This window comes from Cyanistes caeruleus, chromosome Z, assembly GCF_971803275.1.
Source record: "Cyanistes caeruleus chromosome Z, bCyaCae1.hap1.1, whole genome shotgun sequence".
In the NCBI taxonomy this organism is placed as follows: domain Eukaryota; kingdom Metazoa; phylum Chordata; class Aves; order Passeriformes; family Paridae; genus Cyanistes; species Cyanistes caeruleus.
Window position 1 is genome coordinate 62,817,218 of NC_141732.1, and position 27,152 is coordinate 62,844,369.

Sequence of the window (27,152 nt, forward strand, 5' to 3'; positions counted from 1 at the left end):
GGAATGGATAACTGAAGTGAGAGTTACTGGTGTGTAACAGACAAACATTCTTCACTTGGCTCTGATTTTCCCAAAAACAACCTTCTCAGATGCTCCTTCTTGATGGATATCTTTCAACAACAGGTATTTTCAATCATAAAGTGCATCTTTAATGCTGCATTAAAAATAAACCCTTGCAACATTTAAGCAAAAGGATTTTGGCCCCATTCTCTCATCAAAGCATAAGCTGTTTCACTGCAGATTGCAGGAAGTGCTTGGTTCCTTCTGATGACTCTGGATGAAGTACACACAGAGCATGTGGGATCTCTGACCTGCCTCCTGCACCCCTTGGGAGGGTACTCTCTCCCAGAGCACAGTCTCCCACAGGGAACATTGCCCATGACTCAACCACTGCTACACAAAGCCCAGCATCACCGATGACACTGACGCTGCAGGTGGAGTTGTGTGAAGACACAGAAATGTGCGCTGAAGCAACTCATGTTTGGTGCCTGCTCCCTTCCTGTGTCACTGCACAGGAAAGGCCTCTTCACAAACAGCAGAGATGACGCTCATCAGAGAGTGTAGCAGCCAGCCCAGTGTGAATGGTGTGCTGTCATCACACACTCACACCCTCCCTCCCAGGTAGATGCTGCATTCACACTGAATCTATCCACATCTTTGTTCAGGATGGAGAGGGAAGGGTCACTGTGCATGTATGCAGGCTCCCTGCTGTTCAGAGAGCAGGAGGCCGTGGTCCATCAGACCGAGGAAGACATCTTGCACTGAACCACCCAGCAGAGTTTTCCTCTGCTTGGAGAAATGTGATAAAAGCAACAACCGAAAAAAGAAGGCAAAAAGCTGAGCTCGACAGAGGTCAGCACAGTAGAAAAGTTAAACAAACTCAAGTGCCCAGGTACAACCATGGGATGGGTCAAGGAAGCCCAGCAGTGTAAAAATTTTTTAAAGCCTGGTTCTCAGTGCCTGGTAATCCAATTGATAAAGGATAAACCTGGCCTCAAACTCATGTTTTGAGCTGCATCTGTGTAAAGAACATCTGCCTGCAATGAAACTATTTGCATTTTTCTGGAAGAGACAGGGCAGAAGTTTACTACTCACTGCAAATATACCTGTTAAATCTAAGATTATAGGATTTGGACCATGCTTTGAAGTCCTGTTTGATTCTACCTCTCCTCACACTGCACTTGGAGAGATAGCCACAACCAGAAGTGGGCTGAGTGGGTAAAATCAAGTTTTGATGCCCACATGATGCCTTACTGTGGGCTGTCCAGGTGGGAGTGGAGAGGCTTCCCCAGAACCAGGCCTGCAAGAGTGACTAAGGTGAGTGGTTTGTTCTCTTTCTAGAGGGAAGTTTGTGTCTGCAGGCAGTCAATTCAGGCTCACCCTCTAGCCTGGCTAAGGGGTCCGTTGTCTGGGTCTGAGCAAGTGATTTCATGTGGCACCAAAATGTAGGTGGGGCCACTGAATTGCTTCCGAGAGCTCTTTACAGGAATGTTTCAAGCAGAGAACAATGTCTGAGGGCAGTGGGTGACCTGGACACAGGGCATCAGGCCCTGACCAAAGCCTTGGTCTGCGCTCCAAGGGGAGGGGTCCTGAAAAGCAATAGAAAAGTAAACAAAAATTGAAGGGCACTGCTGTGCAAGCTGTCTTCCTCTGGCTCCTGGATAAAGCCCAGGGCTTTGCCCTATCCTGTAGAGGGATCTCCCAGCCAAAGGAATTTCCACTGCAGACTGAGAAGTACCTGGAACATGGGGAAATGTGGTAGTAGCCATATTGTGTCTGAGAGTCTTAGTGCTAGTCCTGGTCATCTTTCCAGGATTTAATTAGAGACAGTGTTGAAAACAGCATGCAGTTCTTTGCTGCTGAAATGAACAGGCAGCTGCTGAGCTGGTGGAGATCACTCCACCAGGTCCCCAGGACACTCAAAACTCACACCTGATACAGAGCAAGGCACTCCTTCGGGAATCCTGTCTCTGAGAGGATTCTGTCTGCCACACAGGAGAAGAAAGCAGAAAAGATAGAGGATGGCAGAGAGACAAGATATTCCATTTTCCAACAGGGATGTAGAAAAACACTGACTGCAAGGCACAAAGTTCTTCCCATAGTGTCTGTCAGCTACCACTGTAACAAAAAAGTTTGCTGACCTAGATCAGAGTCCAAGTATTAGGATGGGAATTGTGCAGCACAAACCATTGAAAAAGCTCTTGTGTATCTGTTCAGTGAGCCACAGCTGTGTGAACATGGATGTTCCTCCTGGGACACTGCACACTGTGCCCTTCAGTGTCCGGTGTGCAGCCATTCAAAACTGCCTGAGGGCCATTTCAGGGAGCTGCAGCATGTGGAGGCTCTACTCCAACAGCCAAACCCAGATTCAGCCTTGACAAATCCCCATCTCACTTGCATGATACACAAAATCCAATCAGCAAACACACTACCTGAACCAGGCATGTAAAAAAGCACAGATGCTGGCTGTGAGTCACCAGCTATTCCTGACTTTGATGAAACCCCTGATACGCTGGCAACTTGTTAATGCCAAACCATTGGAAGCAATAACTGATACCTCCCATCCTCTTTTCTCACCTCCAACTTCTGAAAGGGTATATGTAGCATGCCAAAAAAAGGGAAAATGAAACAAAGCTAATGAGCTCATGTCTTTTTATAGGTAGGAAAAACAAAGTAGTGATGTTTTCAGCTTTCTCATTGTGACATCAGATGATTATGGATATCTGTATAGAATCAGCAGTGGCAGGGCAAGGCAAACAGGCATAAGATTGTTTGCCTGCACAGGTCATGCACAGCTCTCAGGTGATTGTGTGTGATTCCCATTAAAGCAGTGTGAACCAGCTGGTCCCAGGAAAAACTGCAGCATCTCCTTTCCCCTTTTTTCCACAGCGTATGGCTATCAGTCTGACCATGGCAGAGTTTTGCCTTGGGCTGTTCATGTCCAGGCCACTTGGTGCTGGCCAGACCCAGCTTCCCTCTGCTGTGGAGAAAAGATGATTCCCAAAGCCCCTTGTAGCTGACATGCATTGACCAACCTCACAAACCCTTTTTTCACAACAAACTTGGACTACACTTCCCATAGCAGTAAGTACATCTTGACCCAGGCTTTTAATTCAGCCACACAGAAGGTACCCCAGTATGACAGCAAAAATTCTGCCAAAGACTATTTATTTCACAACTTTTCCTTACAACTCTGGAAAGTTTTGAATAGATGGAGAATATACAAAGGGATGAGGTTAACACACAGATTTAAGTTCCTGCTTCTTTCATGACTTGATCCTATGAACAAGCATAACCAAGAAGATATTTTGTTTTGATGTGTCCATTTTTCTTGATACCCTGCAAAAGTTTGAAGTCTCTAGCTTGGCCACAATCCTGTGCTCCACCCAGCAATTTAAGAGGTTTGGAACAGAACAGGGAGATGAAGCTGACCTCTTTGCCCCATTCAAGAGCAGGACATGGTTAGGTCTGAATCTGTGCTGTCACCTGGCAGAACCACTGTAAACCAACGTGTGTGCAGTGGCTTTTCCTTCTTCAAAAACAGGTGTGATTCTTTCCAAGAATCATTACAAACTAGTAAGCTGTTCAAAACACTGCTTAAAAGTGAGACGTAAGCAGAGCACTGTTCTTCCTGTACCTCCTACGCAGGTGCAAATTGCATCTAGCTCTCCTATAACTAGAATCATAAATGTACGTTGGAAATTTAGGCTCCTAATGAGAACAACAGGAACCAGAGAGTGCGTGCTGTAATTTTAGCTCATTGCCTCTATTGAATCACCTCCGACGCAATCAGCATCACATGTTGCATTAAGGAATGGCAGTGCCACCTGGTCATAACATAATTTAGTCAATTGAAAGTAAAAATCTTGCTATGTAGACGTCATGGGGCATGTGCAGTTACATGCCTAAAGGGTGTTTTTTTCTTCTACATGAAGCTATGCAGGCTTAGAAACATGAAGAGTTTTAAATGCCTGCCACGGAGAACTGATTAAAGCTTGCTTTCAGGAAGCTGATGGCTGTAAATTCATTTATGAAAGAAATTATTTTCTCTAAGAACTGAAAACATGTGCTCTAATGTAAAAACAAGCTGAAAGCCAAAAATATGTGCATTTGTGGGCTTGAGAGGCTTTTTTCTTCTTCCCTTTTTTTCTCTGTTGATATCTCCACCTTTTAGCAGCTCCTGAAGCAGGAAGACATGTAAGGTTTTCCAGCCCAGCAGTCAGCAGTGGGAAGCTGGGCGCATTGCCTTGAGATGTGATTTGTGCTTCCTGATGTACTGGTCAATGTTGTCATGCTGAGGAATATAAAATAGCCCTGACCCATGTTTGGATGTGCTTGTGGTGATAAAACTAGCCTGTACTGCTCCAGGAACTTTAGCATTTTCAACTTGAGAATGATAGTGTCAGAGAAAATTATTCAGTGTTTTAAGAGTGTTTCATGCCCTTATTCAAACTGTAGTTTTTTGATAGCATAGCTGGATAGCAAGTGAATCATAAATGCCTGTTTAAAGAAAGTCTCTAGTTAGCATGTCACATATGAACCAGACAACATGTGAATCCAAATGCTGAAAGCCAGTGACGTGATTTGGTGGGGAAGGAAGCTGTCAGTCCTGGTGAGAGAAGCACTCTAGATACCAAAATTGGAGGCAGGAACTCTTTGTGGCTTTGGTCATTAAGATAAGAAGAGACAGAATCTGCCACTCTCCCCTCATTTGCTTACATGTAGTTACTCACAGCAGTTTGATTGAAAATAGAGTATCTTCCAGTATTATATTCAAGTAGTTGGATATTTTTCTTTTAGCTCTTATTCCAAACTGCTTTATCCTTCTTTTGGAGAAACTGCCTCTCCTGAAGAGACTTCTTTCTCTAGAGGGCAATTTTTGCCAGAGCTGGACTGATAGGCTTTCCAGCTGCAATATAATCTAAATAATATAATCTAAATTAATCATCATCTTCAAAAGTGAAATTTGCTTATATGCAGGAGCTCTTTCTGAGCTGGCAAGAAAGGAAAGCCCTCAGGTGTCTGAGTAAGGGCACAAAGGTGCTACTGAGGACAAGGAAGTCTCAAGTCTCTGTACTAGACATTGTCCAGGTTTCCATGCTGAGTGAGGAATCAGTCAGTGCAGATGTCACAGTGCTGCTTAGCAGCCTATTAGAGCAGAATTTATTTGTATAAAGAGTATATGAGCATGGCTAACACCCCCCTAAATCTGAGAGAGAAGAGATCTCTGAGGACCCTAAACTAAGTAACAGCACAGTGACAGTGTGGTCTCCTAGAAAGCCTTGCTGGAGTGTGCAGGAGGGTCACAGCTAAGCATATACAGGTAATGCTTTGTTGTAAATGCAAAATGGTCTTGAGGAAAAATGTGGGTGGTGCACGTACCATTTGATGCAGCAAATAGACCTTTGAAAAGTAATACAAATGTGGTCGCTCCTGGTTGACCAGAGACATAATATAAGACCACCAATTGCTTCAGCTTTTTAAAAAATAGTCATGGACACCATGTACATGGACACCTGTCTGGAAAGCTGCTGACATGATACTCATGTCTTGGTCAACACAAGAGTAGCTGAAGACTGAATAGGTAAAGGAGCATGAGGTACACGAATTACTTCTTGCAGTCATTCCTTGCTGTTACTGAAGTCCTTCTCTTCCTCTAAACCAAGCTAAAATGAACCTGATTGCATCAAACCCACCTGCAATTGTCCCTCTTTGCTTTGGCACAGTTTGGAGAGCTTCTTCAGAGTTCAGCTTTTGATCTCCTCTCCTCGCCTCTCCTCTGCTCGCCTCTCCTCGCCTCGCCTCTCCTAAATCTTAAACAAAAATGCCCCCCAGGCACACCCACAGATCTCAGTGCATAAAAATAGCAGACTGAGAATTTCAATGAATAAGGATTTTATGGTTAGCCATTGCATCACTACCGTGTTCTGAAGCAGGAAACACACCTACTGGCCTGTACATGCTGGACTTTGCTCTACATGCAGCAGCACTAAAATGCTATTTTTGAAAATAACACACTGTGAACATTGCAGTAGAGAGTTTTGAAGTTTTATTGAGATACTCATGTCTAACATTGATTAAAAGGTAAACCAGGCTTCACACATTTAGTAAGTACTCTTATGTGTGCTGTACTGTGCTAATTGCTATTACTTGTTGAACACATCTATTTATACAGGCTGCTGCTTTTCTCTTCCTTTTGTGTAAATTCTGACCTTTTTGCAGGAGCAAGGTAACCTTTGTTAGCACATTGTAACAGCAGACTTTAATTTCTATTGCTCTGCTGATCCAAAACTATTTAAAGAACCCCAAAACTAGCTGGGAAAAAAATCATGTAGGAATGTAAAAAAAAGGGGAGTGCTTGGCATTCAACAAATACTTCATTAAATCATGTTAAATTATATCATTAGGTTATATTATATATTGCTTTTTTGTTTCCACTGTGGCCCTATGAAAAGCGTTTGATGGGCCAGAGGAGCACAGCATAACAGAATCTGGTTCTTCTGGAAGGCTCTTCTGCATTGCTGAAAGGTGAAAATGTGACACACTGAGAACTTGTTCTGGAGATATTAATCACAGTAACTTTAAAACAGGAATTCCTCCTGTTTTAAACCTGAAAATAGTGGCATTTTGATGAGAACTAATTAGCTTTAATACAGGTATAACTTTATTCTCCAAAAGCCTAAAATACAAATTGAGAAAGAGGCTTCAGCCTGGAGACTGAAGAATCAAAGAGACTGTAGAATATTTGTAAGATTGCAAGCAGATACTTGAAATTACTTGTATTTGGAGAGTCATAGCCTTGTTTTCATTAGACAATTGCTACTTGAAATTCTATCTGATGGAAGCTGGGAGCGGGGAGCAGGAGTGGGGGATCTGCTTGTCCATCTAGAAGGATCCAGAACAAGAATCAGCATTAGCTCTTCTATCTATGGAAATATTCATGGCCAGCTTGGATAGGGTTTTAAGCACCCTGGTCTAGTGGAAGGTGTCCCTGCCCATGATTGGGCAGGGATGACACTAGATGATCTTTAAGGTCCCTCTCAATTCAAACCATTCCATGATCTCCATGGAAAGTCTAAGATATTTATTTTTCCTCCAATATGTCAGTGTGTGATTTAATGTTGACAAAATTTGGGGGAGCTAAGAGTAAAACCCATGAGTCCAAGGATGTGATTTTCCACTAAAATGACAAGAAATGTCTCTCACTCTGTAAGGCTCCTTTCCATCCAGGATTTTGCTGGGGGGGACTGCTGGCTGAAGACTTTCTATCAGTGCCCTCTGGCCATCAACAAAGGCATTGCTGCAGAAGCAGATTACAGAGATCCTGCTCCCATTGCAGATGTTACCAAGTCCAGCATATGTGTATGTCTCTCCAAATTCTCTGTACCACTGGACCATGTTGCAGTATTCTGTACATTCTCATGATCTTCTACATTTCTGGTTCTGCACCAAAGTAGTCTTCACCCAGAATTAGGACAGGCAGCAGGGGAGCAACTTACCCCATAAGAGCACTGGTGCTGTCCCTGGGACTGGTCTGCTGTACCAGCAGGCTTACAAGGTCCCTCATCAAACACAGGTGCAGAAGAATATGGACATGAATGACTACAGGTCACACAACATTGAACTCTGATCAGCCTGCCCTCCCCGTCCTACAAAGCTTGACTTCCCCTTGAGAAGGGCACAAGGGCAACATCTTCTCTTGTTCAAAAAGAAGCAGCAGCAGAACTTCCTGGTAGGAAAGATAAGAGGCTTTCATGGTCTGAAATTGCATCCATGTTCTCTGTCTCAGCTTTTCTTACTGATTTCACTTTTCAGTCAATGTCTGCAAATTTTCATTATCTCTTCTGAACCTGATATTTCTTAATTCTTATATGCCATTTCTTCCATCCAACCACTTTATAAATGGCTTTATTCCCTTCCGGAGGTCTCAGTAAGGTCTAAGTTCCAACCTCTGCCATGCAGCCTCATACAGTTGAAAACTCCTATTCCCTCTGACACTCAGGACCCTGCTCTGCTGTGGGACCTCCTCAGTCAGTTTAAACTGAGAAAGTGAGAGAGGGTGGGAGCTGTAGGAGACACGAGAACCAGGGTCTGTTTGGAGCAGGGATGAGTTTTCCCAGGCTGCTCTTGTCCTGCTAGGAAAGTGTGATTTTCAAAACACCACTCTTTCTCTGTCAGACACTCCAATCAGAGACAAAGCCTTGGCCAGCAGAGCAAGCAAATGACAGCCAAGACAAGCAGGGGCATAAGAGAGAGAACACGGGCATGGCAAGTCCCTTGGCAGGTCACAGCAGCCCTCCACATAAAAAGCCACTGCAGAGACAACTCATGCCTCAAATGAGTTGCTCTGCCTCCATTTCTGGGTTTTTATTTTCCTGGTTTTAATGCTTCATGCTTTTGTGAGCAGTGATTACTGCCATTGCTATATAAATTAGAGCTGAAGTACTTCTCCTAATTGCTTTCTGCAGGCATATTAAGGCAGAATACTGTGACCTGAGAATACAGACCCTGCACAGCAGAGCTGTCTGAGGGCTCTATGCTGTGCCAGGATGTCTCCCTTGGGAAAAAAAGGATTATAGAAGGAGTCACATCTTTAAATGAGAAGTGATAGGAAAGATTGGGAGGGAGAAACTCATGGCTTTAGTAGGTTTTGCATGGAACATAAATTCTGCCCACCACGCTCCCTCCACGAGCAAATTTTTGGGTACCAGTACTGGCAATGCCCTTCCCCTCAGCCATCCTTCTCTTCCACTTAGCCACAAAGGACAAGAACACATATTCCTCCCCCAAATCCCCCTGAAATCAGATTGGCATTATTTCCAGAGGTGATGGCTCTGTAAGGCAACACTGGGATTCAGGCTTTGCGTGTGGCTCTGTCAAGAGATGTTTCTGCATTGTATGCAAGAGAGGTTAAGAGGGCACAGCACCAGGTACCACATGAAGGGAGCCTTTCTGTTCTTAGCCACCCTTCCTGCTGAGCCATGAGACTGGGGCTGGAAAACCTGCATGGCTCACTAGTGAGGGCAGGAGAATTGTGTATCGTCTGTCTGAACTGATTGTCATCTCACCTTGCCTTCTAGCTGCTTGGGGCACATTTTAGGTGTGGGGAATGAGAGCAGAGGATCAGTCACTTCTCCCATGGAGGAATGGGGCAGGAGCCCCCAGTATTTTAGGAGGTGTTCAGTTGAGATTTTGCAGCCAGCTCTGTTCTCTCTCTCTCAAAGCTATAAACTTCTATTTAATGTAAATGCCTGCCCAGGGCCTCCAGACCTAGTGGCCTCCATATCTGAGATCTCCACAGTCTGCGCTTGGTGAAGCCTTGGGCCATCCTGTCCCTAATCTCTCCACATCCCCATGCAGTGTGCTGCCCAGGTGGAGGAGCTCAAGTCAGGAGCAGGCCCACTTCTCCTGGGCAATGAATTAATAAGAAACACTTTTGGTGTCCCTGTTCTTTCACTAATTGTGTGCTATCCTTTAAAACTGAGATTTGGGAACTTAGCTGCATAACAAATGTTTGGGAAAATGTCAACATTTTTTCAGCGTTCTGAGGAGCTAGTGCTAGAGCTAGGGTTTTAAAAGAAACTTTAGAAAGTATGAATTGCAGTAACATCAAGTGAACTAGCTGTAGAATACATCATTTTAATAGACTGTAGCCTCATGTACCTCATGCCTGCCATATGGCAAAGCAAAGGTAGTTCATAGTGTGCTAAACCAATACACTGAGTAGAATTTCCTTGTTTTGCTACCTTGGTGAATTCTCTTCCCATGTTATGTCAGGACACCTTTTCCACTAGAAAATGAGATGCTTTAAGTTGCAAAGAAGGGCAAAAGGTGTTTTCTGTTTCACCACTGGAACCAGCTCTTCCCTACTGCTATCCTGGGATCAGAAGTTAGGGACAAAGAATGTTAGGGAGAGACATGAAACCTCTGCTCACACAACCAGTACAATGTGCATTAGGGGGCTCCCATTAAAGCTGTGTGTTTCACCCTCTCTGTGGCTGCTGTGGGTGACCCTTTCTGCCTGAGAGAAGGAAAGCCCCGTGCCCAGGCCACAACAGGCTGTGTGTCCTGTGCAGCAGCAGCTCCTGCTTCTGGCTGAAGTGCAGGACCTGAGCAGGACAGCCTGTTAGGGTGGCCCTTTGAACCCATCGGGAAGTGCTGGCAAATGCAAGACTAATCTTTTGCCTGAAAAAATGGAGAATTTGAGTAAGCTTCAAGCCTATCAATGCTCAGTTGTTTCTGGCAATGGAACTATAATTTCTTGCCTTAGATTTGGTAAGAAACGATTAAAGAGTCTCTTGGCACAAATCCTCCAGGGAGTTTCTAGCCCTTGGTGTCTGTAGAAAGGCTGATAATGTGGGAGGTGTCATAAGCAGATGCAGCACTGTGGTGCTGAGCTGAAATGGGAAGTTGCAGACCAGCTTGCCCACAAGGGATAAAGGGAGACTATCTTTGACTCCTTTTCTTTAGAGACTTTTTTTTCCTTTCTCTTGAGAGCTGACAGCACAAAGTATTTAAGGTATTTCTCCTTCTTGTGCTTTCTGTCCTCCACCTAAGCAGCAACTCATAACACACTAAATGCACATTTCATGCATATTTCTTGGAGCACAGACAAGAAACCCTGTGCACCAGACAATAGAAGGGATGAAGCCAATATATTATATGGTTTTTGGGCGCCTATTTCACAGCTTTCCCGGAGTCAGACTCATGTTTTGCGAAATTGCAAGTATGACAATACTGAAGTCTTTAATTAAATGCAGAGTTGAAAAGTGTTAGCAGCTGCCACCAAAATGTGTGCTGCGGGGGGAGCAGGATGGGGCACGTGTGGGGAAAAAAAAAAGCAAAAAAAACAAAAAACAAAACTGGAGTGGAGCAGAAATCTTTCCCACGTTTGGACCCTCGAAGGAAGGTTGAAAGCACCAGATAAGTACACCTGCCAGGGATCCATCAGCCTGCAGCGAGCGAAGAGAAAAGCCTTGTCGCCACATCGTGGCCAAGCGATTTCTGGCGTCGGTAACACAGCCCTCCTGCGTCTCTTTCTGAGCAGGAGAACGGGGAAAGCTAGGCACACGTGTAAAGGCAAGCTGCAGGGAAGGAGCTAAGGAGACGCTTGCTGAGTGTGAAGGAGCACGGCAGCCGCAGCTGCGGGGCTCAGGGAGCTGGGGAACAGCTCCCTCTGCTCCTCCGGGACTCACTCATCCCTCTGTCCTCCCGGACTCACTCACTCATCCCTCTGCTCCTCCCGGACTCACTCATCCCTCTGCTCCTCCGGGACTCACTCACTCATCCCTCTGTCCTCCCGGACTCACTCATCCCTCTGTCCTCCGGGACTCACTCACTCATCCCTCTGTCCTCCCGGACTCACTCACTCATCCCTCTGTCCTCCCGGACTCACTCATCCCGGCTGCTCCCCGGGACTTGTCCCGGCTGCTGCTCCCGGATTGGGAACCGCCGGGATGAGCTTGGCCAACGCGCGTGTTTATCGGGCATGGTCCCTTTTGTTTTCAGAGCCGCCCTGTCCCCAGGATATGGTGACACTCATCTGTACCGCCTGCACACGGCTGTGGTGGAGTAAGGCACAGGAATCATAAAATAGTCATAGCATCAGTTAGGCTGGGAAAGATGCTTAAAGTCAAGTCTAATCCTTAACACAGCAGTGCCTTGTTGACAATAAACCTTGTCCTCAAGTGCCATATCTACACGTCTTTTGCAGACTTTTTGCACTTTGCTGGTGCTTCCACCACTTCCCTGAGCAGCCTGTTCCAATGCCTAATCACCCTTTCAGTAAAGAAATCTTTCCTACTGCCCAATCTAAACCTCCCCTGCACAACCTGAGGCCATTTCTTTTTGCCTTGTTGCATGTGACGTGTAAGAAGGGGTTGACCCCCACCTTCCTAAAAGCTCCTCTCATGTACTTATGGAGAGCAATGGGGTCACTTCCTTTTCTCCAGGCTAAACACCCCCAGCTCCCTCAGCTGCTCCTCACAGCACTTGTGCTCCAGAGCCTGCCCCAGCTCCCCTGCCCTTCTCTGGACTCACTCCAGCCCCTCAGTGTCTTTCCTGCAGTCAGGGCCCAGAACTGGACACAGCACTCCAGGTGTGGCCTCACCAGTGCCCAGGACAGGGGGACAATCCCTGCCCTGCTCCTGCTGGCCACACTATTGCTGAGCCAGGCCAGGATGCCATTGGCCTTCTTGGCCACCTGGGCACAGCCTGGCTCATGTTCAGCTGCTGTCAACCAGGGGTCAGGAAGACAGTCAAAGTGCCTGTGCACAGTCACTGTACACAGACTGTACACAATGCTGCCTGTGCATTGCAAGCTCTCTGAGCCCTCACTTTAGCTCTTGTCCTGAACTGGAGAGCAGCTTCTAGGGATCAACCCCTCTTGTACTTTGACTGTTGCTTTGCAGGGGAGGAATGGGATAATGCATAGCCAGAAAATGCAGGCAGGCTTAGTTCAAGCCTGACATTCAACTATAGAGAAAAAGGTAATGATAAAAGTGGACTCGTAAGATGGGGTAGCTCAACCTGTTTACCAAGCTGAACAGCAGCCTGGGGTTAAGTGAGTGGTTTAAAAACTGAAACTATTTCCCCAAGAAAACTGAAATGACAAAAGACTGCTCCCAAGGCCAAGTGCTCTGCTGTGTGACAGGTGACAGGTGACAGGACAGGTCCCTGGCAGGTGGTGGGGAGCAGCTGCACTGCACAGCACGGTGTGGCTGCAGCATACACACATTAGAGGGCTATCGAATGCAATCATGAGCTGCACAGAGAGGCACCCACCGCTCCTTCCCAAGGGGTGGAGGGAAAGGGGACTGGAAGGCAGCTGGGGGAGATTTTAGCCTGTAGCATCTGTTAAAATAACACAAAGGAAGGTACTTGCTGTGAGACCAGAAAAGATGGTGAATTGAAAGATATTTCTGGCATCTGATTTTCATTTAAGTGCAAAGAAAAGGAAAAAAGAAGGAAGAAAAGCAAGATTTTTAGATGAGCCTGTCATTACCAGCAGTTGAAAGTTATGCTGAAATAACACAGCTAGTTTGAAAACTGGCCACGGATCACAGAAGTGGATCACTGGCATGGATCACAGCAGAGTGAGGCTTCAGCAGCAAGTTCTTCTGACCAGCCCCTGGGATCTCTGTTCCTAGGTAGGCACAGCCCAGGGTATAGGACTCACAGCAAGGTTTGCAAAGTGCTTGTATCAGGGCTCTGACTAGACAAAAACCCTTGGACCCCTAAAATGGACAAAAGGACTAGGTCATTGTTGATTTATTAACTTCATTGCTATTCTTGAAGAGTATTGCCTTTACACCAAGACTGTGCAACTCTCATAGACACACCCTTGTTTTTCCCTTTTCCCATACCTTCTTTTAGCACTGCAAGACCATTTGCTGTGTGATTCCCCAATGTTGCACTGAAGCAGCACCTTTGAGAAAATGCATTTCTCAGAAACCTCATGGCTGGATCATGAAGGGTGGCTGAAGGCAAACAGACAGCCAGAAATTTGACTGTCCACAAAATCATAATTTCCATTGCTCATATTTGGAAGTAGCTTTGGATGGTGTCTGTGGTCCCCCAAACCATCCAGGCCCAGCTCCTTTTCCCTGTGGCTTGTCTGTCATGATCATCATGCATGTATGCTGTGGCATTGAATTGTTCTGGTTATGTGACCTCATTTAAAAAAAAGTTAAAAAAAGAAAAGAAGAAGAAAAAAAAGAAGACTCACTTCCCAGAATCCCAGCACCAAAAAGTGAGTTTATCTTTCCTTTTTTCTTTGGAATATAAGTGGTGAATGGAGCAGAAAGAGTCTGGTTAGCACTGAGACACGAGGGTGTCTTACCCAACCCACCAACGAGCCCAGGAGTACAGGAGAAATGTCTGTTGCCAGCACATCTTCAAAATGTAATTCTGTGATTTCTACCTTTTTTTTTTGTTAGCAGTTGCCAGGCATCTGCCATTCTGAGTTAGTGATTTGTGCATTGTGGGACTGTGCAGATACGAATTATCTTTAGCCAAGATTGGTAAGGCAAGAGAGAAGGTTTGGTAGACTAAGAAATTGTTTCTGGCTTCTTTGAAATGTAATAACAAAAATATTATCTGCTAGGGAAATAGGAAGAAATCCCTCATCTAATGGTTTGGGAATCTCTATTACTACATTTCTAGAAAACAATTAGTAGAAACCTGAGAGTCACACGAAGAAGAGGAATTAGACAATTTTCAGACAGAAATTTTCATCCCAGGACCAGATACTTATGTCCCCTAATACCATGGTACAGAAAGTGTTCATGTAATAAAAGCAGGTAGCAGCCAGACTATTGACCAAAGGCATAGGACTCCTGAAATGAATGAATGGCTGTGTCTGAAATCCTGTGTTTGCTCAAGGTTAAATGACCTCTTGTAGACTTGACATGTACTTGACACCAAGTACCTCCATCCTGGTAGATGATCCCCATTCCCTGCAAGATAAAAGGAAGCTATTTTACCAGCTTGTCAGTAGTAGTAGTGGAGATGTTTTTAAGCTGCATAGACACAAAGCAACATTTGTTCTGTTTACAGAGTAACTGTTACAGAGTAGAACTTGGTGTTTTTCTGCTATGCCAGGTGGCATGTGGATGATGATGTGCCCTCATACAGCAAAGATTCCAGAAACTCATCTCCCCATTGTTAATTACTGAAGTAATTATGAATGAAGAGAAACTTCAGTTTGAAGTGGACTTCATTTTCCACACAATTTATGGTGTTGTTTCCCAATAGAAATAAAAGAGATGGCCCAAAGGCAGGTTCCACCTAACACTGAGCAGATGCTGACGGAGCTGATGGCTGCAGGGTATGGCTGGCTGGGCTGTGTGCATTGTGCTGCTGGCCTGAACCAGGGCTGCTGCTGCTGGGGTCAGGGTCTAAGCTTTCTCCTGCTTGGATAGGTATTAAAGAAAACAGTAAAAATGAAGATACATCTCTTAGGGCAAATCTTCTTGAAGGAAAAGCAGGGCAGAGTTTTTTAGTCCTAGAACCTTATCTTAAATAAAATCCCTGGAGTCTGGTTAGAGGCAGATATTCTGTGTGACACCCCCTGATATTCTATAGCTATTCACAGGTTTATTTTCTAACCACAGCCATTGATTTGAAACAAGAGAGTGTAGACTTGCTGGGGCCTCAGAACTCCTGTAGGGGCCCCAGAGTGAGACTGCTCTGCTGTGAGCATGCTGATTGTCTGCACCTGGCCAAATTGTTTTGTGTTAGCTGCACTGCCTCAACAGGGGTGATAATTTGGCAGTCCAAGGCCACTCTTCACATGTGCTTGAACATGAGGAAAAGGCTGTATCTCCTCAGGAAACCATGATGCTGCTTGTGGAGGCCCCAGATAGCCTCCCCAGGGGCAGCTGTTGGGAAGTGAAGAGTGTAATACCAGAGTTTATAATTCTCCAAGACAATGTGTTTTGTCTTCCTAAGAACTGTGAGTCTGGGTGGGCTTTGGACCTTCCACACCATTTTTCCACAGGTGGAATGGTCTCTGGTCTCATTTTCCATCACATTGCAGTGGGCTGCAGAACAGTCTGGGCTAACTCTTAGGCTTAGCCAGGGCTGCAGTGACTTTTCATCCTGCTGCTTCTTCAGCACCTCCAGCTTCTCCAACCCCAGTGGAGTGTTAGGACCAGACCAAATCCCTCTGGCTGGGATATCATGGAGAACAGGACCTCATACCAGCTTCCTACTGTCTGTGGCTGCTGCTGATGGCCTGTGTTCACCATGGTTTAAAGCAGATCCCTTTCTTACATGAAAGAGTTAAGCTGTAAATCTTCTGTTTTACAGTTAATTTCTTCAGGATCTTGCATCAGTGCCAACAGATAAACAGATGTACAAAGAGACTTCAGATTTTTGAAGGCACCGCTGTTCTTCACTTTGCAGCTCAAGAGCTGCACAGATCTACACAAAAAACAACTAACCCTCAGTTTCCCATTACCTTGCTGAGTCCCCTTAGTTGGGTGTAAGCCAGAGTTTGTCTTTCTCAGCTTTGGTGGATCACATTGCTAAGTCACCCACTTTTCCCTCACTGGAATATTCTGCCCGTTTGACCTCTTACACAAAGCTGGGAATCTTTTCTCCCCCTTTCCAGCATATTTTCCTTCTTCTTTTGTTTTTTGTTGGTTTTTGGGGTTTTTTTAAGTTTCAGCATGTTCAAAATAAAATCAATTCAAAAATTCTCTCTTTCCAAGGCATCCGTCAGAAATTGCCTGCTTTTTCCCTGCTGTCCTTCCCCTCTTAGACCTCATTTTCTTGTCTTCACTCTCCCTAATACACAGAGTAAGTATGTTAGGGCCATTCTCAGAGAGCAATGGAATGAGAGAGGTAGATGGAAAAGACACAGCATATACCAATATCTGGAAGGATTTTCATTCTCAGACATGATCTGAGGACAAGAGTCTGTGCTACAAAGAGATGCTCTATGAGTGAGGGCAGTGAGCTGCACAAATAGACACTTCAGGAAAAACCTGTCCAGATATAGGATCACAAACAGTAAGCAAGGAAGCACTCCTTGTGCTTAGGGAAAATTAAGCAATTACCATGAGATATTTTGCAGATGAGATGTAAATATACTAGAAAAAACAGGGGGGCTTGGCTAGAACACAGTAGAACAGTGAGAAGGGACATATGCTAAAGGAGTTTCTAGGTGGACACCTGCTGGCAGGAGCTGGGGAGGACAGGGGATGGTGCAACCTGATCAACAGATTAGGATTCATGTCAAAGGAAAATAAATTCAGGAGTCACAGCAGGGTTCAAACTAGCACAAATGTGTGTGTAAGTGCTGGAAAAAGCAATAACTGGACAGTGATACGTCATAGTTTGTGTGAAATAACCATTCACCAGAACTGAGATGGACCAAGAACATTTGGACTAAGATTACATGATCAACTAAGAACAGCATCCATGAAGCCTATATAAGGTTTACAAGTTTAGATAGTGAAAAATCAAAAGAAAAAACTTTGCCCTATTTTAAAGGGTCAGCACAGAAGCAGTGAGTTTTTGCTAGGGAAATGTCTAAAAAATCTTTCTCCTTCAGACTGTTAAGGGAAAGCCTCCAGTGAATTCTGGAGAATTTATGCAGAGCTACAGTCACCGGTGCTACTGAGGGGATATTAGTGAAATGAGTTATTGCAGATGTGGTATCTTCATTGATCATTTAGTCAAAAATGAAGGTATTCTTTTCCAGTTTTAGTAAGTAAAAGGAAATAAATGAGGAGAGGGGAGTGGGATGTAAGACCATGTCACTACAACTGAGATATTCGTGAATATAGTCTCTTGAATATTTATTTTAATTGCAAAAGGAAAAAAAAAAACTTTCAGCAAAAAAATTAAACAAACTCCACTTGGTATACAGAAGTCACATACAAACAGAATATCCAATGGAATACACATGGTCATTACATTTGCACAGAATTAAAACTCTCCATGTGGATAAAACTTGTACTGAACATTCAGACAAGAGCTTCCATGGATTTATGGAAAAGATTCACAAAATTTATCACCCAGCAGCATTTTTAGCTAACATAATTTTTTAAAACCACAGTAGCTATATTGCAGTAAGAGTCAGGGGAGAAGGCACAGATTGAGTCTCACCCCCTCCTGAAGGTATCCTAAACACGTACTTCAATTTTTCTTCAAGAACAGTTCAGAAAACAAGTTGGTTTGAGAGAACCAAAACAGCTATATGTTATCAAGGTAAGCATTTATTTTCATGCATGCAATCACATGTCTATGAGGAATTATAAAAAAGCTAGGTAAAATTATCTTCCAGCCCTTGAACTGTCAGGTCACTTAACAATAAAAAGTTTAGGGAGTCCTGTAGCAGACTGTGTATTTCCATTTTAGTGGTACCCCATATTCCGACTCTTACTTTGTTGCTCAGCAATAATAATGCCAATAATTTCCTTTTAATGTTAAGCAATCCCAAATTTCTACCTACATACATTTCCATTTCACTCTGGTCTATATAATTTTGCAGAAGTTTTAACGGCATTAGGTACAAAAAAATTTTTTTAAGGACTTTTCAGGTCATTGCAAGTACTGTCATGTGCTACTTAATGCAATTTGGCTACTTTGCTTTCTCAGAGAATGTATTTGATGATATCACAAAGGAAACCCTTGATACTGGTTTCCAGTAGGCCTTAGAATTTCATTCTTTTACAGATCTAGCAAATAAATAGAAAACAAAACAACACAACGACCAACCATAACTTATTCAACCTCTTAACATTGTCACAAAAATGCATCAGATCAAACTAAAAATCTACTTATGTACTTTTTAGTGTGGTACTAACGAATATACTCTTTTAGGAAAATTATCTGGCAAAAACAATTCCCCAATTCCTCCTCATGGCCCAGACTCAGTGGCCTGTCTCTGTTCAGAAAATTCTCAGTGCAGATGACACATGCCTTTCAAACTGAAGATTTAGCAAGAATTAACAGAATGAGCTTTTCTTCAAGGTCTGTGGGCACAGCTGGGAACCCATGGCAGATCAGTGATTCAGAGTTTAAGGTCCCAAATGTATGCAAAGATATTGCTGAGTGCTGATGGCCTTGCTTATGGTCTTAGTGAATTAGAACTATGCAAGGAAGCAGGAATAAATAAATTACTGGATGTCTAATTTTAATTTAGATTAGGTTAGACTCTGGCCTGCAATTTTTTTTCCATTTGTACCTCACTTTATTCCTAATACTGAAATTGTTGAACTTTGAAAGCCATGTGAAAATGAAGTGAAGAATGTGGATCAGTATCTTTAAAGGGGTATCTTCCACTTTTAGTATCTAGAGAAGTTAAGAAACTTAATTGTCAAAAGCGACCAATTAAGGTCACTACTCTGCTGTGCTGCTGACTGTGACCTTGAAGTTGTTTGCAAACATGTTAAACCAGGGCACCAACCAAAGTTTGACAAGTCATCTTCAAGAATATTGGATATCCCTATTTATTACTTCAGGTAAATATTATGAGTTAACTGTATCAGATTAAAGAAAACTTGTCCACATGATATTATGCAATATAGGCAGACAGAGCACTTAACAGACTCTAAGAATAAATAATTAACTCACCATAAATGCTGAGCTCTACAAGGTTCTTTTAATGCTTCTAGAGAACATGCTTTAAAAAATATAGGCAGGCAGTTTATAAATGGTTTTAAGTATTTTCTGACTGAAGGCCTGTCAAAGTAGTGTTGGTGTAACATGACAATTCCCAAAAAAGGACATTCAGAACTCTAAAAGTAAAATTGACATGCACTTGCAGTAAACATACAAATATCTTTAACCATAGTCTTATATATGAAAAATAGTTTAGGTTACTTAAGAATATTCTTACACTACACTGGTAAAGTGTTTACTATATAATATTTCTACAAGACGTGTACATTTACTAAAAATCTTAAGCCACACAGGCATCATCAACAGCTTATCACACAAACATGATGCTTCTCCCTTTCACACAAGTTTATATACACTGAGTAAATAATTAAATATTGCACTTATTGGCCCATGATTCCTCAGTCTTGAGGTATTAGAAAATAGAAAAAATATCAATTTTTATAACTTTTTTCTTCATGCAACATGTAAGACATTTGAAATTCACAAACGCTAGTACATAGGTTACACATGGTGACGATCCAACTGAGTCACAACACATCTGACATTACTGACAAAATACCAAACAGGACTTACAGCACAAACATTTCATATATCACTAGTTGCAGGTACATGTCAGAATTACTCAAGGAAATTTATCACCAGATGTGGTAAACAATTTCTATCTAACTTTCATTTCTGTGTGTTATAGGTGAACGTGAAGTTATGTGAAAATCAGGACTTTTGCTTTCCCCCAGATCAGATAACAAGTACCTTATTGTACAAATGACAAGCCATCCACCTCTGCTGGAACCATGGTTACTAAACCTATGGTCTTCAAATTTAACACATTTGATTTCCAGCAGAAATGACAATTTAAGGATAAATTTGGGCAAGGTGGCACAGAATATAAACAAGTTACAGGGGAAAATGAATGAGTGTCAAAGATGTACAATCATATATATGTGCATATAATATGTGTGTAGTCACAAATTCTGCTTCACTGAGCACCCATGGATAAACAAAAGGAAAGCAAAAAGAAAGCTTAATTTGCAAAGGTGAACTACATTTACTCCTAAATAAAACTGATAGAGTTCATTCAAATAATTGAAGTGCACTGCCTTTTTAAATGAGACTGGACAAGTGATCAGCCTTGGAGAATCTGGAATCAGAATGTATGGATTAATAGTGTGAATTAACACAACTTTTTCCCCTGTTGGCATAAGTGAAGATATGATGCTAAACCCCCTGGGGATGTATCTATGAGGCTTCAAACTCATGGTTTCACATTGCTAAATCTGTCATGCTAAAAAAGAACTAAGCTCACACATTGTGAGTCTATATGAAACAGGCCAAGGAGGAATCAGTCTGTCATCAGAACTGAAATTTAGCTGATGCCCATAAAAATGTAAATAATAAAAATTACTTCTTAAAAATAAATACAGAAAAGAGTAGCTCAGGAGGGGTGGACTTCGTAAGGGGGTTTCTCTTGGAATGCAATTGCAACATCACTAGTCTGCTCTGAAGAAACAAACACATAACCACAAAATTCAGAATTTTTGCTACTTTTTTTTCCTAAAAATAGCAAATTTAAAGCATTCTCAAAGTTAGGATCAAATTTCAGCAATTTTATGCATCCTGAAATCACTTCATTTTTGAAATGAAGATGCAGGTGTTACAGCTGAATATACAGAGCTGAGCAGACTGGGAAGAAAATTTAATCTTTCAGATTCGTGCTCTGGGAAAGGCCACACAGATGTAGTTGCTCAGGTAATTTCTGTAGGCGTTGCATTAAGTATAAGCACAAAGGAACAAACAATTCCAGGTAACAGTCACTTACAAAGCTGTTCAGTGAGAAAAAGTACTTTTTGACAGAAAATTAGGCTGGTTTATATTTATTTTAAACACCAAATGAACAAGTCTAAATAAACTAACCACCACCACCAAAAATAACAGACACAGTATTAAGTCAGTTGCACTTGTAACCTGTGAGCATGAACTCTTGAAAGAATCAAAACCGTGCACCTGACTGTTCAACCCAGCAGGGCTGGATAGCTGTTTGGCAGGTTGGTGCCAGAGGCACCTCAGGAACCAGTCAATCCCCATGTTCCTGGGTGCTCCCTAGGTATTTTCTGACCAGTAGCTTGAAGATGCAACAAGCAACACATTGTCAGAGCATGATAAGGCTAGTGCCCATGCACAGGATTAGCCTGCTGCTATTAGCTTTAGTCTAGATCACAACACGAAGAAAGGATTGTGTACTATTAGTTCGGCTTCAGCTGGCACTATGGAGCTCAGGACTCTGCCTAAAGGCATCTCATCTCTCAGAAATTTAACATACTCTCTGTATCAACTGCTGTATCTCACCAAGTGGGTAAATCTCAGCTGAAGGGGGTATCTATGGCTGGACCAATGACTTGCTGTGACATTCAGTCTTATTTCTATGTTGAAAGTGACAACAAATTAATGCAAGGTGTGCAAGAACTTTTTCACTAATATTTGTGATGAGGCTGAAAGTAGTTTTGTTTCTGCTATCCCAGTTTTCATCTAAGCCTTCCCCTCTTCCAACACAAAATATCATGCTTTGTATCCTGGTACCTGAAGGGATTGTGCCACACTACTGGAGAGATCAGGAATATAACCAAAACCTGCTTGTCTCCTCCAGGAACTCATAATCAGTGACTACTGGATATATGTGAAAAACAAGGCATTGATTGTTTAAATTTAAGCCCTTGATCAAGTTGTGAAAACTACAGTTCTATCATGTAAGTCAAGAGGAGTTGAACCAGATTGACACCGGCTGCTATTGGATATTCTATTCCATAGGAGGCCAAGGCATAATTTTAGATAGAATAAAAATTCTAACACTGCTAGTCCCCTTCAGAATTCTTGGAATATTTAGGGAAGGCACAGTAAGTTACTTCTCAAAAGCTTTTCTACCTTTACACTTTGTCTATGAAAGGCAAGTTCTAGTTGAGAGAGGTACTAGATCATGATGCTCATGATCTAAATGTGACCAACTTTATAGCAGAAAACTCAATATTACTGTGAAGCATGGGACTGCAAAAACCAACCTGTGATGGAAAAATCAAAGCCTACTTTTCCAATGGTGGGTAACCCAGACTGAAAAGAAAAAGCCTTCTTGAACTTGTACACATTTTCAGTTTCAGAGAAAGTCATGACAGGACAAATTTGGTTTAATGGGACCACAGCAGGTCATCCTTTCCAACCTTATACTCAAAACAGTGTCAGCTGAGAAGGCTGAGTGGTTTTCCCAGGGTTTTAGACAGTCTGATCTTTAAAAACTCCAAGGATTTTATTTGAACCTTTTAAAAATTAATTTAACTCTCAACTCTATGACAATGCCTGAGTGTTAGTACAAAGTTCCAAGGAGATTTTAGATAACGACTCATTCTGCTGCTGTATTTCAGATGAGCTTTTTCCTTTTAACACATTTTTAGCACTCAAGGAGCAACACTACTCTGACAGCTGCTTCCTCCAGCCACCCTATCTCATGCAGAAGGCCAGATATGTCTGGAGGCCTAGCAGGTTAGTTGCCTCAGAAACTTTAAGCAGAGGTTCTCCTTAGATTTTGCTGTTACTCTTCTGCCCAGACTCCTTATGCAAAATGAAAAGCAATTAATTAATCCCATTTACATAAAGAACTATTTATCTACCACTCAATTTGTTTAAAAAGATATATGCCAATAATGTATTTCTACCACTTATTAGAGTCTAAATGGTCATAGACACAGACAGGGAGGGTCTTAAATTCATTGTAATAGGATACAAGCAAAGTGTGGCTGCTTGTTTTTCAAGGGACACCTTGAAGTCTTTTTTCCTTATTGCACTGTGCACAGGAGATGACCATTTCACATCAAACATCTCAGAGCAAAGCTGGAAGAATACTTGCACTTCTAGCCAAGCTGCATGATTCAGGATATGCCCACGATCCTTGACAACGTGATTATGTCTCTCCCCTCCTTGCCTGAGATGGTTCAGATGAATAATACAACCTAAGATTTGTCTTAAGAACTTGAGAGCTGAAGCTGGATTCTGTCTCAAGGTTTTCCTGCTCCTTCTTCTGGAGCAAGAATCACTGACATAACAAGATAAGCATGTAAAACTGCCCAGCAGACATCTCAAATGAAGTATGCCTAACTTTGTATCGCTTTTGTTTTTTCCAATCAGCTGGCACCAAGTGGGTGAAAGGGTACTAGTGAAAGTCTCTTAGCACACATAGCATTAAGACACGATGTCTTAAATGGGGGAGGGAAAAAAACAAACATCCTGGAGAGAGACAGGATCATGGTTTGGATACCACATACCACTTCTACCTGGATGGTCCTCCACTCTAAAAAAGGAGGGTGCTTTCTCTTCATAGAGGGAAATCAGCCTCCATGTCTACTAGGGGGAAAAGTACTTAAATAAACTAGCTAAGAGGACAGACATGGCTTTAAAACCCAGACTGAAGACAGCAGACAGCATTGATTCATTTAAATTAGGCATCCCAGGTAGTACCCTTCTAGAATATCTATTTTACATGTGTCTATATGCCTTGTTTGGAAGTAACTTTTATTGTGTCAAAGTGTATTCAGATTATTTAATCAATTTTTAAAAAGCGGCCATTTTTCTCTTAGTGTATATCAGGAGTTATATAAATTACCTCCAAAAAACATAAACTGTAAAGAAGGATTTCTTTGCAGTTGTTGAGACATTCAATATACTATGTGTTAATTCCTTTTATTTTTCAGATTTTCCTCATTGCTGACAGTTTAAAAAATGCCAGCCTTGTCTTAAATTCTGTATAATTGGAAAAATAAAATAATTGGTGCTTCTTCAATTATGTTGTTTAGTTAAAAAAAAGTCACTGTGATGCAAGTAAAGCGGTTGTACAAAGTACTTCAGGATATTCAGGAAGAAACTTCCACCAGTTTCTAGCGGAGTAAAAACTGTGAAATACAACTATTTCAACACTTTATTATAAATGAATTTCTGTACTTTATTCTGCTATCTTCACATTCTTTTGATGATCTTTTCAATGTATTCAGCCTAAGATTAGAAATGTTGACAGTTTTTTATTACTCCTAAAGTTTTAAAAATCCCAATTCTCTTGCCAAAATAAATAGAAAAAAATGAGTTCAAACTTCAGTTCACCGACACCATCAACATTTCTGCAATAGTTCTGAGCAAAATGCAGATATTGGAAGCCACTGTGGTGGTAGCTGTCTAGTGACTGAATGGGAGATGAAATTCCTGAAAACTGAAGCACACAGATTTGACAACAACGTGACAAGGCAGCTTTTGGCTATGAACAACCAAACAAAATGGATTTGGCTCTGTCAGACATAATATAGGATTGAGTGGTTAATGTCTCATGCAGGCAGAAATGGAAAGAGCTAACTAGCATTCTACTACAGGGATAGGTAAGACTAGGATCTCCATAATAATGGATTGAGAAATTAAGTCCAGTTTCAGAAAATTATTAGCTAGACATGCAGACTATTTAAAAATAAATACACTAGCTGTCCCTACAGGATGAGGTACCTAATATCTCTGAGACTCTGGACTGAATATCCATATCCAGTTGGAAATTCACAGGGCATTTTGATGGCTTTGGGCCCAGGATCTATCTTCCTTCAAATTTTGCAGTTTTCAGTCAGACAGGACGTGTAATATAGTGAGTGTAGATTTGCCAAGGCAATGTGCTCCAAGAAGTGTCCCTTGTACAAGTGATCTGGACAGAATGAGGGATTAGCTCACTACAGAAATACTTCTAAATTAATTTTCAATCATGAAAATACACAAATGGCATCAGGAAGTTAACTCAAAACACCCTGACCACTACCCTAAAGTTTCAACTATATAACTTAAAACCAATGAAGTGAGAGACAATTATAGGCAAACATGGTCTGAGGACATGGTACCAGCTGAAGTGTGACATAAAAGAGTAAAAAGAAAAGAGAAATGAATATATACCCTGCATGCAAAAGCCAGGTTCTAAAATATAGATAATCCTTTCAGATTTAAAACTGCTCCATCCCCATATGCATATCCAAACAGCTGATGATGTAGAACAAGAATGTTCTCCCAAACAAATCAGTAAGACAGTATAAATAAACACATATAGACCATTCATAAATACTCTGTTGGCAATAGAACACACTGGAGCTGCCTTTGCTGCATTAGCAGCTGCAGTTGGGCTGCTGTGGAGGAGGGGTGTCCTTTAGCTGTGTGTTCTGGTTGCTGGCAGCAATGGTGGGATTCGTCTCCAGACTTTCTGACATTTTGTCACAGATGATATCCACAAGTCGCTCAAACGTCTGCTTGACATTAATGTTCTCCTTGGCACTTGTTTCAAAAAATTCAAATCCTAAGAAAATAAACAACATATTTATGTTCTAGGGATATTTCGGTATCTCAAATAAATATACAAATTTCTCTTGAGCAAAAGACATTCAGAAAGGAAGCATGTGAGGGCACAAATATGAAAAAAGAGCAGTTAAAATTGTAATACAATCAGAGTAAGTACACTAGTGCTGCTGGCTTTATACAAGGCTGGATAAAGTCAGGACCACTCCAAATATATTCCCTTAGAAAAATTCTACTTTAATGCAGTTTAATCTGTTTCAGAGTATTATTTTAGGAATGCCCTATATATACAGCCATTGGGAACAAGTAATCTGCTGCTCCATCTCTAAATATTACATCCCTCTGAGCATTATTCAGCTGGAAACACCAATTTCCATTGTGTTATTAAGGTGGTGCGAAAATACAAAATAATACTTGGAAAAGTACAGATAAAGAACCAAGCAAAACAAGAAAAGATTTTTTTGCAATTTTGTAATTACTAAAGACAAACAGGAATCCATGGGACCAAAGGAATTCCTAACTCCTCAAACAGAACTGATAAAAAACCCCAGAAATGCACATAAGGAAGAAAACATCATAATTTATACAGAAGGACTTTTTATCTGTTCATTCCCAGTGATTATCCCAAAGGCAAAAACCAGAGTTATCCTTAGCCCTTAAGGGACACTGGAAGTTTTTATGGAGCAGAGACAGCTGTTCGAAGCTCTCCAGTTTTCCTAAGTTCTCTTCTCTGCTCCCATTTGTACCATGTCTCACCTCCCAGATGTGTCTCATTCATCTAGGCCAGGCTTGCAGCTTGGCAGTCAGGCTACAACCTAGAAGGCTTCTGCCAGAGCTGGGTCTTTCCTCATGCTTGTTTCCTTTGCAAAGCATTTGTGTTCTTTAATTTATTTTGTTGTAGGACTTTTCCCACATTTTTCCCCAGTTATGACATTGCTGACCCGTTCTCTGATAACTCACAATTTTCTTCCATTCCTGTCTTTCCACTACCTATGGATTTAATATTGAAACAATTGCCTTTGCATAACTATTTTTTTTTCTTCTGATTAAATCTGAATATTAATGTGCAACTACCACTGTCATTAATTATGAGAAAAATCCCTGTCAGAAAATTTAAATTACTTGAAACTTCTGGTAGAAGGACAGAAATCTGGTAGAAGGAGAGATATTTGTGGGTCTGGTGGTTTGGTTTGTGTTTTTTAATGTTTTGTTTTATTCTGTTTTGAAAGGCCATGTGAAATTTAAATGCAAGTACTTTGGTCACACTAGTTTTATGTATCCAGTATGCTATCAAAACAGAATGCAATCTACACATTCAGTCCTATAACTGCTTTCCATGCAGCTTTTGTAATATGAGTTCTACCTTAGATTTACTGCAGATAATTATATTTAGCTTGGCATGATAACCCAGCAAGAAGTAATAAGATACGTGCAAACTCAACTCTGCTCTGAATTTTTTTTCATATTTTAAATTTATGTAATGTGCTGGACTGAAGTGTCACGAAGTACTAAAATATCTAAATGTATAGGAGCTAAGCACCAACAAAAGCTAGGTGCTTTCATGGGGAGTTGTGTTCATAGGGAGTTTAGATAACAAGAGTTACAAATACTATACAGGGATTTGTTTGGTCATATGACTTCTGTTAGTATCAGGAAGAAGTGTAAGAGTG

The 27,152-nt window shown here is 41.9% G+C and overlaps 1 protein-coding gene across 1 annotated transcript in view; it reads right to left on the bottom strand.

Moving 5' to 3' along the window:
• Positions 1-17,281: 17,281 nt before the first annotated feature.
• The window catches only part of RAB3C (RAB3C, member RAS oncogene family), a 134,434-nt gene continuing 124,563 nt past the window's right edge, over positions 17,282-27,152 (bottom strand). Inside the window, exon 5 of the mRNA XM_086868285.1 lies at positions 17,282-25,483. Within this exon, the coding sequence (XP_086724411.1) occupies positions 25,296-25,483 (188 nt within the window). The 3' untranslated portion in view covers positions 17,282-25,295. The remainder of the gene's footprint in view (positions 25,484-27,152) is intronic.